We start from the raw sequence: 14327 nt of genomic DNA on the forward strand, positions 1-14327 counted from the left end.
CAGTGATTGGTTGTTAGATGGAGGGAAACTGTGGGGATGAAGGCCCCAAATGGGAATGACATGTCACCAAAAACTTTTTCATAATTTTTAAATTTTTGAACCTTATGAATGAATTATCTATTGAAAAAATTAAATTAGAAAAAAAGAACAAAGAAAAGAAACACTATTAGGGCATATTCACATTAAGTTTTCTCTGTGTGCCCTTTGAAAGTTGTATTACACTGTTTTATTTATAGCCCCCAGCTGCAAATATCCTGGCTTTACTACTTTGACCTGATTTGAGTAATTTAAAAACTAGAATCTAGACATATAGACATGCAGTGTCTTAATTACCATAGTTTTAAATTTTGAGCATGATTAGTTGCAATATTAATATAGTTAGTGCCCAGCTTATAGGGAAGTTATGCTATAAAAGTTCCTCTTCCACCGTACACTTAAAAATGGTTAAGATGTTAAATTTGGGTTATCTGGGGTTTTTATTACAATGAAAAAATGTTAGAAAAATACAGTCTGACTTTATAGAAATGAAAATTTTGAATGAGAATATTTCTAACTACAGGGTTTTGGTCCTAAACCATATTGTTACTCTGACATGTACACTCTTTTATAGTGTATGTAAATGTGTACATTTTACTGATTATTTTCTTTTGTTAAAAATATCGTTGTTTATATTTGCAAATATTTGTTGGGTATGCTCAAGGGAAGATTTGTGTATTGCTAATAAATGTAACCAGCAATACTAAAAAAAAAAAAAGTTCCTCCTCCAGACCATCAAATGAATAACAATTGCTTTTCTTTTAGTGCAAGGTATTGCCTACATCCTAAGTGAGAAAAGTAAGCATGAGGGGCCCCTGTAGTTTCACAGACCACTCATATACACATTCTAAAAGCTAAATAACCCTTCCAAAGGCATGGCATGGGTGGTCCAAGACTCGTGCCAAGTGTCTCATACAGGCAGTGCCAGCTGTTCCTAGTAGGGACAAAAGATATTTGGATACCCTGATGTTTGGGGTAGTTTGGGAGGAGACTAGGTTAAAAGAGCGAGTCAGGATCTGGATATATAAAGGAATGGAGAGAGCAGTCCAAAAGTAAAGGGACAGTGGACAGAAACATGAGATGGACATAAGTGAACTGTTTTTTAGTGGAGTACTCTAAAACAGATGGGAGACCAACAAGGAACAGCAGGTAGTCCCTGAGCTGTAAAAGTCCTCGAGAAGTTTGGGCTTTATTTGGGAAACATTAGTTTTGGGGTAGAGAGGTAATATCCTAAATATTGCATAACTATATCTGTTTACTAACTCTTTTCTGTCTCCTTTTTTCATGCATTCAAGAAATATTTTTTGACCACCTCCTTTGTGCAAATCATTGATACAAGAAAATGAACCTGACCATAAAGCGCAGACAATGGGCAAAGGCAGGTGTGGAGCAGAAAGCTGAGGAAGCCTATTGCAGTGACCCAGGGTTGTGGTTGTGTTGCTGGCATTGATAGATGGCTAATTTTTTTTGGACACTTACTATATGCCAGTGTTAAATGCTTATATATTATGTATTATTCTCATAACCCTAGGAAATAGATATTTTTATTATTCTCAATTTATAGATGAGGAAACTGCAACTTATTGAGGTTAAGTGACATAGTGAGTCACACAGCAGATAATAGTATAAATATCATTGTGTAACAGATCAAAGTTTGCAAATATTTTACATGCCCTCTTTTGTTTGATCCTCTCCTTTTGTGGTAGGCACTGTAAATATTTTTCCCATTTTACAGATAAGCAAAGAATTGAGAAACTTGCCTGGGCAGTCATTCATCAAATAGTAAGGATGCCTACTATGTTCTATGTGTGGGGAGGTGGCAGTAGACCAGCTAGATCAAGTTCCCTGCCCTCAGGGAGTTACTTTCTGAAGGGAATGAATAACAATAAATGATATAATTTCTCTATCGGACAGGTACTATGAAGCAGACAAAATAAGGTAAAGTGGTAGACTGGGGTTGGAGATGCCTGAGGAGAACAACTTTGGCCATGGTGGAGAGAGGAGGCCTATGTGGCAGGGATGATGGTTGAGACCTGCATGACCAGAGAGCATTCATTCTGCAACCTGGAGGAGAAAACACACCAGACAGCTGTAACCAGTGCATTTGATGGGAATATAGTTGGCATGTTCAAGGGACAGAGAGGACCCAGGGTGGCTAAAACATGGTGAAGAAGAGAAGGGAGAATACGAAAGCAGAGGCAAGCATGCCAGAGCTAGATCACGGAGGGCCTCTTGGGCCTGATAAGCAGTTTTGTTATCATTCTACAGGAAGTTACTGGAGAGTTTTAGGCAGGGTGTTCATAAGAATGTGCATGTGTGGGTGGGGTGGAATAGTAGTGAGATGATCTGATTTACGCTTTTTAATTACTGTTTTCAGGATGGACTGCTGTGAATGGGTGGGATGGGGTTTAAGACTGAGGTAGGTAGACCAGTTACTTAACCAAGTAAAAGATCATGGTTACTTTAAGTAGAGTAGTATTAGCAGTGGAGAAGGAGAGAAGTGGTGTGTTTGAGACATATTTTGGAGGTAGAGCCAATACGACTTCTTGGTGAATTAGCAGCACATCACAGAGGCATACCGTATACTATAATGGATAAGTAGATTGGATTGCACATGTTTGAATCTCTATGTTGCCACTTAATAGCTTTATGTATTAGCTGTATGATGTTGGATAAGTTTTTTAACCACTCTTTGCCTCAGTTTTCTCATCAGTATATGAGAATAATTATAGTAACCTACCTAATAGGGGTGTTTAAGAGTATATAATTTAATATAGCCACCTGATTCTCAATAAGTGTTCTCAGTTTTTGTCATTGTTTTGTTTTGGTTTTTTAGCTGTTATTGGTTATGGGGTTTGAAGGAAAAAGGAATTTAGGATGACTTACACATTTTTTGGCCAGAGCAAATGAGCTCATAATATGGGGCCTTACAGAGATAAGGAATGCTTTGAGAGTCAGTAGATTTAAGGATGGAGATCAGGTCAGTTTTGTCCACAGTAATCTAAGGCACCTATCAGATGAGCAGGATCATTGCTGGAGGAAGTGACAAGATAGGACTTGTAGGTAGATCTTTCAATCTAAAGTCTGCCTGCTTTCTTCTCTTTGAGAGGCAGGGTAAGTGAGTGATTATGAGCACAGAATCTGCAGCCAGACTGCCTGGGTCTGAATTCTAGCTCCACTAGGTCTGTGTCCTTGGATAAATTGCTTAAACTCTCTGTGCCTCATTTTTAAACCTGTAAAATGGGATAATAATTTGATAAAGCACAGTTCCTGGCATGTGGAGTATAGTTATATAAAGTGTTCACTGTTGTTGCTACTTTTAAATCCTGAATATTGCTATAGAAATGCAAAGAAAACAACATTCAAGATACTATGTGAAGGAAGGACTAACAGGATTCTGGTGACTAATTGCATATGGAGGTTACGTAAAAGGCATCAAAGATGATTCTGAGGTTCTGAGCTAGAGTGACCCATTAAATGAGGATTAAAGAATAAGAACCTGTTTGGGATGGAGGTGGGGTTGATGATGAGGAGTTGAGTTTTAAATCTGTTAACTTTGGAAATAGCCAAGAGAAAATGTCCAGAAAACAGTTTAAAATGTGGGAACTAGAACTTAAGAGAAAGGTCAAGACTAGAAATATAAACATGGAAGCATCTGCTTATAATAACAGCGGCAAACTGTCTAGAGCAGCCACTGTGGGGACACCAGCTGCAGCAGGGGAAGTGTGGCCAGGGCTGCACACTCCATGGAGCCAGAGGGGGCCAGGAGGAGGCAGGAGCCCCACTCCCTACTGAGTTGGTGGGGCAGGAGCCCCATGCTCTCAGGTGCAGCTGCAGCTGCCCAGCCGCAGCTCCAAACCCAGGCATCACTGCACTCGTGGGGGCCTGGGAAGCCCCTGGCCCCAACAGGTTCAGAAGTGCCTGCTCCCATTCCCTGGCCTCTCCCCACTCCCAGCACCTGCAGCAGTACAGGACAAAGTTGTGACTGAGCCTGGGTGCTGATGCAACACAGCTGGGTGTGTGCAGGCTCAGGGCAGTGTTGACATGCCGTCCCCCTGCTTCCTCAGCCCCCTCTGGGCTTTGAGCGCCGATGAGCACAGGAGGGAGGCCGGTGGGGCTAAGGGCAGCTTGTCGTGGGCCTGCAGGTATCCCTTGGCACAAACAGCCTGGGCACCATGGACAGCACGTTGATGATGGCAGGAGGAAAACAGGCTCCTGGGCGGGTCCCTGGTGAAACCCCACCTTCAAACTAGGGATGACCTGAAGCCTGGGGGCCGGGCTGCCACCCCTGGGTGGAGTCTGCAGCCCAGAGTGAGAACCTGTGCTTTTTCTGGGCCCACCCGTGGCCACCCATGGACCAATCAGCATGTGTTTCCTCCCTTCTGAGCCCATAAAAACCGCCGGACTCAGCCAGACTTGGACAGACGTAGAGACTACCAGCTGCAGGAAAGTTACCCACTTCAGGTCTTCAGGTCTCCTTGACTCATTGGGATGAGCTGCCTGCAGAAAGGAGCTCCCACTGCGGGTCTCTTCTCAGCTGAGAGCTGGACACTCATCGGAATGACCTGCCTGCAAAAAGTAGCTACCCACTTTGGGTCTCCTGAGAGCTATTATGTTACTCAATAAAGCTCCTCTCCGCCTTGCTCACCCTCCAGTTGTCTGTGTACCTCATTCTTCTGGACATGGGACAAGAACTTGGGACTCACCAAATGGCAGGACTGAAAGAGCTGTAACACAAACAAGGCTGAAACATGCGCCCCCCCCCCACCCAACACCTGGCTCACCCTTGGCAAGTGTGGGATCCAGGCTGATAGTGCAAGCTGAGCACAGCCTACCAGGCCAAGTGGGTGGAACAAGCCCAGTAGGTGTGGGCAATATTCAGGTAAAAGGCTCCACTGGCCACAGAGGTTTCTGGCTGGCAAAGCAACACCCCAAGGATCCCATGACACTTAGAGATAATAGCTTAAATCTACTAGAGTGGATGAGATTTGAGAAAGAGAGAATGAATAGAATGAATATGTGACCATAGACTTGTGTTAGGATTATGTATCTCCAAAGACAGGGCAGGATAGATTGTAGAGGGCACAAGTACAGAGGCAAGAAAGGTAAGGACATAGTTATAATCTTATATTTGAGAAATGAAAGGAAAAAAATGGGTAGTAGCTAAGTGTCTTAGTTTGTTCAGGTTGCTATAATACCATAAACTGGGTGGCATATCAACATCAGAAATTTATTTCTCGCAGTTCTAAAAGCTGGGTGATCCAAGACCAAGGTGCTGGTAGAATGTCTGGTGTGTGCCTTCTCTCTGGTTCATAAAAGGTGCCTTCTCCCTGTATCCTCACATGATGGAAAGGGTGCAGGGCCTCTTTTATGGGGATACCAATCCTGCTCATGAGGGTTCCGCCCTCATAACCTAATTACCTCCCAAAGCACCCCTCTCCATTCCCCAGCCCCTTATCCCCTGCCAGTACCATCACCTTGGGGGTTAAAATTTCAACCTGAATTTCAGGAGGAACATACACATTGAGACCATAGCATTAAAGAAGTTGTTAAGTCACCTGAGGATGTCTTTAAAAAGATGTTCAGAATCATTTGGGGAAGAACTAGCCATATAAAAAAATAGGATGACAGATAATCCAAATGTCTTAGAATGGTGGAAGCCAATGGGATCTAGGGCAACATAGGCATTATAGCAAATCTAGACAAGGAAGAGGGGAGCAGCTGTTCAAGGATAGGTGTGAAGATAACAATTAGCAAATGTGCAACTGCAGCAAAAATTAACGTCCTTTATTGAGTGTTTTTATGTGAAATACTGTGCTTAGCACTTTGTTCTCTCCCTAAATCTTCAGTAGTTCTCTGAGATAAGGACAATTATTATATTCTCTGCAGAAATGAAAAATTGGAAACCACTTAAATATCCATCAACATAAACATTTTAAAAATAAAGTATGGTATATCCACAGAATATCATGTCCTTCAGTCACTTTTTTTTAATGAGGTAGATCTGCCAAAGAAAGATACCAGTAAAATACTTTTACGTGATAAGAAACACACGTGTGAAAACTTATCTGTTATCCATCTCTCCTAGTAGACTGAACTCCTCAAGGAGGGACATTGGGTCATATTCATATTCTAACATGGAGTCTTGTGGATTAGTGTCCTCTTGATCAGATGAATGAGTCAACAAATGCCTGTAAAATGGAGATTACTAGTACCACACAGGGCTTGAGTATGTGTATATACGTGTGTGTGTGTGTTTGTCTGTAACCTGTAAGCAGAAATTATTACAATATTATTAGGAAAAATGCCATTCAGAAAAGAAGGTATTAGTTACTATTAGGAAATTAACAGAGAGACTTAATGGGTTTTGGACAACAATGGTGGTGGTTTGCTGGATGTAGTGGCTCACACCTGTAATCTCAACACTTTGGGAGGCCAGTGTGGGCAGATCGCTTGAGCCCAGGAGTTCAAGACCAGCCTTGGCAACATGGTGAAACCTGTCTTTACAAAAAAATATAAAAATTAGCCAGGTGTGGTGGTGTGCACCTGTAGTCCCAGCTACTTGGGAGGCTGAGGTGGGAGGATCACCTGAGCCCAGGAGGTCTAGGCTGCAGTGAGCCGTGATCACACCACTACACTCCAGCCTGGGCAATAGGGTGAAAACCTGTCTGAAATAAACAAACAAACAAATCAGTGGTGGTGGTTTGAAGAAAATGGTAAAAAGAGAACAGATGGTTTCAACTTTGGCAGTGAAAGGAAGAGAGTTTTAGGAGTGGGGCTGCCCGTGCTGAATTCTTTCTCTCAATGGTGAATGGGGCAAAAGGTCCCACTTGGGCTGGAGTTGTAAGTCCAAGCTCGTTGTGGTAGATGGTTTGTGAACCAGACTATCTGAAATGCTTAGTTTTTATGACAAAAGAGCTCTTCAGCCATCTAATAGTCCCCTAACTAGGTGCTCAGTATGATTCAACATGTATAGAGGCCATTTTAGATCTGAGTACTCTGTCATACAAGTGGAAACAATATCCTAAACAGGCCTATGATTGAAAAAGAAGATTCCAGTTTGCCAATTACAATCTATAAGCTGCCTTATTTATTGTTATTGAAATATCATCTGTATTCTGTATATTTTCATTTGCTTTTTGTTTAAGAATCCCACAACTGTCCTGAAGATTGTACATAATGGCCTGTTCTAAGGTTACTCGTCCTTTTAAAGCAATAAATACTAGATCTCATCCAAGAGAAATAGGGCTTAATTTTTTCATTTGTTGTTAGAAATCTTGATGAGGATTTGAAAACAAGTTTTTTCTCACCCTTTTGAGAAACATTTAATTGTGAGGTCTTTATCAAGTAAAAACAGAATTTATAACATTTTAAATGGGTATTTGTTTTTATTGGATTGTTAAATCACATTTTCTCTTACACATTCATTTAAATCACATGAAAGTGTGATGATTCTGGGAACCATCCCTTTGATTGTATGGTATTTACTGCTGATATATGTATGCTGGTGTTTCAGTGGCATATTGAATACCATAGAGGGGAACTGATTGATGATAAATCAAATATTTTACAGCATATTATTGGGACTGTTGGATCAATTACTATAAAAGAGTTATGTTTGATCAGTATTTTCAGAGCTCCCTAATACTGTAATTTATTGGTGCTTCTTAATGTTCTCTGTTAATTATATACAGGTTTCAAATGGGTTCAATTTAACAATGTATAATACATGTTATAGTGAATCTTTATCACACAAAAAATGAGTAGCAAATATCCAACACTGTCTTTGATTAGAACTATTAAGTCCAACAGCTTGCATTTAATGAACATAATGTTAATTACATAGTCAACTGGGTAGTTCATGCTCTGTTATAAGAATTATATATTAGAATAAAGTTATTTTGATGTATAAGGTGCCAAAGGAAAACTGGCTAACAAGAAAGGGAATAACCTTCTATGTGGTTTAAGATGTCAAATGAACAATTTTAACTATCATTTTTTTTACAGAGAACACATAAATTGGGTTTTTATTTTTAGTTCCTCCTCTTCCCTTTAGAGTTAAATGATGGAAAATGACTCTCGGTCCCCAAACTGCTCTTATGCATCATTCAAAATAGCCCTGAGAGGCTAGCCCCTGTGGTAGTGATGAGGTTTATGGCTTTCCATTCCTTTGTGTTCCATTACTCTGTCTATACCATCAAATTGATTAGTAGACAGTGGCGAGCAAGGAAAGAAAGGTGGCCGCTGAGAACCAGCTGGTGTCCATCATTTTAATGAACTGCTTAGAGATGGTTAATATTGTCCTTGATTCTCATTGTAGCTGATGATGACCAGATCTTTTAAAATGTTTTCCCCCTCCCTTATTCTGCATTACAGGGCCCACTGGAAAATGACTTGGTAGTTCATGTGGCACTTATAGCAGAAAGCCAAAGGTATGAAATCCAAGTGGGTGGTGTGTTTTTTTGTGGGGAGGGGAGGGGAAATGATTGCTTTATGTTTACAATATTGATTATGGTAGAAGAGAATAACTTCAGAAACTCCTTTAAAGGCTTTCAAGGATATCATTAATGTCACTTTAAATGGCCAGCATATTCTTTTCGTGTTTAAAAATAATTTTGTTTTAGTTGAGGTGAATATTAAAGACTGTGACCAGTGCCAGTGTTGCCTGGGTTGTAGTTTTGAGAAATTCATGCAAACACATGGGGATTACCAAAAATCAGTGCTTACCCTCCCTGTCAGCCCCTAATGTTTCCATCTGATGCTTCATGGAGGATCCATAAGGGCCTCTGAAGTCTAGTGCAGATGGCCAATTGCTAATACTAACAAATTAATAATGCCCTCCAAGTTAACATGTTCCCTTTTATCCTCCTCCTTCACTGCTTCCTAAACTGTAAATGCATTGTCTAAAAATGTCTCTTTTTATCCCTATGCTCTTTAGACTTCAAGTTTTTCTGAACACATATGGTATTCAAACTCAAACTCCTCAACAAGTAGAACCCATTCAGATATGGCCTCAGCAGGAGCTTGTGAAAGTAAGTGATTCTGCCTTTTACTTTCCTTACTTTGTAGAGGTACTAGAGCTTGATGGTTGGACTTAGTTTACAGACAAGTCACACAGTTAAAATCTGATTCTGATATAGGACCAGTAATCCAAAAGCTTCTAATTAAACTGAGAAGTCCACTTCAATGGACATTGTTACTAAAAAAAACTTTGCACTGTATATGTGTGTGTGTGCATGTGTGTGTACATTATGTTTATAGGTCTTGTTGATTCCTACTTCTTTCTAAACTCTATTACTAACCTAGGCTGAGCAGTTAAATAACAAGTTAGTCTTAATTTTAATAGGAATAAAATTATTCTTGTATTTTGATTTGATTTTTTTCCTCCTTTATCAAAATGTATTCTTACATTTTTATTTGGTTTTTTCATCTTTTTATCTTTGATTTTTTCGTCTTTGATTATCAAAAAATACTTAGATGTGAGAAGGTTTGTTTAAAAAAAAACCTACTCATACCTAAATATTTTTGATATTCACTACTTTCCTTTTTTTCTCTTGCCTTACTGTTTGGTGTCTGAAGTAATTTCAACCCCTTTGGTTTGCTGGGTCTCAAAGCAATTATAAAGTAAAAGTAACATCTGTATTTATCATTGATGTAGTTCCATGCCTATTTGGGATGGAATTAAAAGGTGACATTTGAGGCCTTTTGCACGCAGTGCTCTGCAGATGGATCCATTATTGCCTGTGCTTGTGAATATTCTTGCTTGTTAGAGACAGGACATTGTTGACTCCTACCCACTACTTATTTATAAACTGCCATTTTTATTTAGTAATTGTTAAAGACAACATAAGAACAAACTGCTCAGTGTTTAGTAGAAGTCTTTATAACAGTGTATCTCAAATGGACATGATTAAGTTTATTAGGTTAAATATAAATGGTTGTAGTCAAAGTCTTGTTGCTATAACAGAAAAATGAAGGCTTAGAGAAGAGAGGTACATGTTACATGGGAAAATGCAGGACTCCAGTATCAGGGCTGGATCTTGACATTAGGCAACACAAGCCAGAACCTGGGTGTCAGGTCACCAAGAGCACCAGCTAACACCTTCTCCAATAAATTTAACCACCACCACCCTGCCAAGAGATAAAGCTGAAAATACAAGGATCCCTAGAGTAGGTAACAATTTAAACTCACGCCCAGATGTACATAATGGTACGAGGCAAGGTTCGGAGGCAACGTGGAGGGAGAGAGAAGGATGCCAAAATCTAAGGCTCTCACGCTGTGCTCTTAGTATTCAGCTGCAGGCTGTCGGCTGCTAATACACTTTTATGCTCTCCTGAAAGCTCTAGAGAACGCCAACAAAGCTTATTCTTTGATAAACATAGTCTTAAAACAAATTAACCCAAATCTGTTTTTTCTAGTCTAATTAATGTTAGCAACTTATTTTAATAGTAGGTGAGTTTATATCCTACCAGACAACATGCAGTCAAGATTTAAAAGGCTAACATGGTGAGCAAATGACTTGAATGTGGTATTCATTCATTCAGCAATAAACACATGCTATATGCAGAGCACTGTGTAGGACACTCATATGAAATGACTTTGTCCCTGTTCTCAATGACCTCTGAGTTTACTGGTTTGACAGGAAAAAACAGTGAATTACAGTTCACTTTGATAACTGTTACAATAGATGTTCATACAAAGTGCTTGTGAATCAGAGGCAGTAGAAGGCATTCTGTTACAGAGCAAGTAAAGACTTACAGCAGTTCCTGGCTTATTTTATATCTTGTTTTAAAAATGGTGTTAACAAATGACTTGCAATTTTGTTGTAGTGTGGCTGAAAAGACAGACTTGTGAGCAAAAGCCAACCTTCCTGTGCATGTGTTGAGATGGAAGATTGTTTTTTGGTTGTAGCTGTAGCCTCTGTGTTCCTAAGTAGCTACTCTTTGGATATATACTAAGATATATTGCCTAGTATTCTGCTCCTTATAAGTCTGCCTTTTAAAAGTAAAGGTGTTCCCTCAAATCTTAGCTGATGCACATGTTCTTATGCGAGCGGTTGCTCCCTTTCTTCTGAGAAGCCACTCCCTCCCTCAGCCCACTGAAGAGGATGTGAGGGCAGACAGCTGAGAGCAGGGCTTTTACACAGCATGTGGTTAATATTCATGATGTGATGACTGTAGTGTGATTTGCTTCATGGGGATCTGAATACAGAGTTCTGCTCTATGGTACAGACCTAGTATGAAGTACTTCTGTATTTCCAGGTAGTTTGGTCACTACTGTGTCTTTCGGTGCACTAAATGGTATGAACGTGTACAACATGGGGGCAGTGTTATATGCACCCTGGAATGTGGGGAACACTAAATAAATTGTCACAGACCTGCCATACCATGGTTCAGAAAGTTAAGGAGAATCCTTTTACTGTAATAAAGAGTAGTATTTAAAGGAAACCCACCTAGATCAACACATTTTACCATACATTTATTTCTGAAAATTTGAAACTATTAATATATGAGGGAAAGGGGGCTGCATCTAGTGTTATGTGCTATGGTTTCAGTGCAGCTATGCAAAATAATGCTTATAAAGCACTGTTTCTGGCCAGTTGACTTTGTCTAAAACCACTGCTATTCCAGAATCAATATTCACAGCAGGTGTGGCTCAGGAGAACATTCAGTTGCTCCCTCATTCATCTATCAAGTATTTCCTGAGCACCAGCTACATACTAGGCACAGTGCCAACTTGGGCTGCTGTTCTACAGGAATGTACAATTCGAAAGGAGAAAGAGATACAAACCCAACTCTCACATAGATGTGTGCACTATGTCAGTGAACAGAGAGCTCTGGCAACACCATTAATTTTGTATACAATGAAGTTGTTATTTGAAATCGGTCCAAATCACAATCAGTAGATTGTGTAGAGATAGTTGGTTTGATTTTCCATTTAGGAAAATATAGGTTATATGTATTTCTGTCATTAAATGTAAAAATAAATTGCAGACAGATCAAAAATTGAAAACTTTTAAAATTATTTAAATATAAAAGCACTAGAATAAAAAAATAAGAGAATATGTTTTAGCTGTTGGGAAAGGAAGTCCATTTTTAGAATGATACCAGTGCCAAAAAGCCATTGAGGAAATGATTGACAAATACGGTATAACTAAATATAGCAAACAGCCTGGCATATCAAAGGTGCTTGTGAAATTTCCTAGTAGAAAAATGTTTATATTGAAATACCACATGTTGAAATGAGATTCCATCTACTGTGCAGTCATTCTCACATTTCATAACAACACTGAAAAGGAGAAAACTGGGCAAAGTATTTGATTTAAGGGGCAATACTCTTAATATACCAAGATTTCTTGAAATAAAAAAGAATGCCAAATTCCCCATAGAAAAGGGAACAAATGAAAAAAGTTACAGAACATACAAAGAGTCATTAAATATATTAGAAAATGCTGAACCACAAAATATTTTAATATAGTAGTTTAAAAGTAAAATGAAATATTATTTTGACCCAAGAAAGTGGCAAGGCCTGTACACAGTTAATACCAATGTAAATTGGTACATTATTTCTAGAGGGTGACTAACCTCACATTATATTTCAAAGAGAATGTATTCTGTTTGATCCAGCAAGTCTAGGAAATTATCCTGCAGATATAATAACACACTGTCCAAAGATGTTTATTGAATTATTTTTAAAATAACAAAAAATTGGGAGCTATCTTTATCAGGAGATAGGAGTTTAAAAAGGTAAAGGGGCTTCTTGATTAGATTAAGTGCTCAGCTCTGACATTGATTAACTCCTAATTCATTCCAAGACTGTTTTTAACCTTATAGACATTCTAGAAGTTTCTGCTCCACTGTGGCACCCTTCCCTATTTTGTAATACTTCTGCAGACTTTCCCCCTCAGTTTGTATTTATTTATTTATTTATTTTTGAAATGTAGTTTCTCTGTTGTTGCCCAGACTGGAGTGCAATGGCGCCATCTTGGTTCACTGCAACCTCTGCCTCCTGGGTTCAAGCAATTCTCCTGCCTCAGCCTCCCGAGTAGCTAGGATTACAGGCATGTGTCACCACACCTGGCTAATTTTTGTATTATTAATAGAGACAGGGTTTCACCATGTCGGCCAGGCTGGTCTTGAACTCCTGACCTCAGGTGATCCACCTGCCTCAGCCTCCCAAAGTGCTGGGATTACAGGCATGAGCCACTGCGCCCAGCTTTCCCCTTCAGTTTTAATATTTCTTCAATCATTTCAACATTGAAATGTACAGAAAATGCATAGACTCATTTTAACATCTTTTTTTTTTTTTTTTGAGACCGGAGTCTCGCTCTGTCGCCCAGGCTGGAGTGCAGTGGCACGATCATGGCTCACTGCAAGCTCCGCCTCCTGGGTTCATGCCATTTTCCTTTCTCAGCCTCCCTAGTAGCTGGGACTACAGGCACCCGCCACCACGCCTGGCTAACTTTTTGTATTTTTAGTAGAGACGGGGTTTCACCGTGTTAGTCAGGGTGGTCTCGATCTCCTGACCTCCTGATCTGCCCGCCTCGGCCTCCCAAAGTGCTGGGATTACAGGCGTGAGCCACCACGCCCAGCCCATTTTAACATCTTGAAACTGGAATACTACAATATTAAGTTTAAAAAATGGGACACGGAATATGTGTTATATGAACCCATTTATGTAAATATACACACATATTGACCTGTGTATGAGTATATATTTATTGATGTACTTTTAAGAGTCTTTAACCCTATCTTGGTGCCCCTTAGGGATCATACAATGAACTATACCCCTTTTAGCGTATACCAGAGAAATAGTTGTTGCAAAAGGGATTGTGAAAATAAACAGGAACATTCACTTTGAGTACATGGTTTGAATATTTCATAAAATGTATATAATCAGAAAAAATCAATGAAGCCATTTTCATTTTGGTGGGAAATAGTTGAAGGTGGAAATTTAGTAGGAGATTATGGCCCTAGTTTTTAAAATGTTAAACAACTAGATTTTTTTAATGATACAGGAAGCATTAGCCTCTTTGTGTTCTTTTACGAATCAGAACCATGCAAGTTGTTCATTTATAGCAGTGTAGGAACAATATCAAATTTAAGAATGTTGCTAATAGATCTGCAAAAGTTTTGCTCTCAAATCTCTCAGTAATCCAAAATCTAAGTTGACATCTTTGGCTAGCTTGTCTTCCTACAAGTTTTTGGATTAGGGTTCCCTAGCTTCTTTCTCTCTGGAAAGATAAAAAACTAACAGGGCAATACTCAGGGGTGAGAAAGTGACATGGATT

At 39.5% G+C, this 14327-nt stretch overlaps 1 protein-coding gene across 11 annotated transcripts in view; it reads left to right on the forward strand.

Moving 5' to 3' along the window:
• Positions 1-14327, forward strand: part of PHKB (phosphorylase kinase regulatory subunit beta) — a 238738-nt gene that overhangs the window by 172367 nt on the left and 52044 nt on the right. For all 11 annotated transcript variants that reach the window (XM_054533204.2, XM_054533198.2, XM_024233087.3 and 8 more), the window contains 2 exon segments: positions 8413-8468; positions 8975-9068. In XM_054533204.2, coding sequence (XP_054389179.1) covers positions 8413-8468; positions 8975-9068 — 150 coding nt within the window.

This window comes from Pongo abelii, chromosome 18, assembly GCF_028885655.2.
Source record: "Pongo abelii isolate AG06213 chromosome 18, NHGRI_mPonAbe1-v2.0_pri, whole genome shotgun sequence".
NCBI classification, from domain to species: domain Eukaryota; kingdom Metazoa; phylum Chordata; class Mammalia; order Primates; family Hominidae; genus Pongo; species Pongo abelii.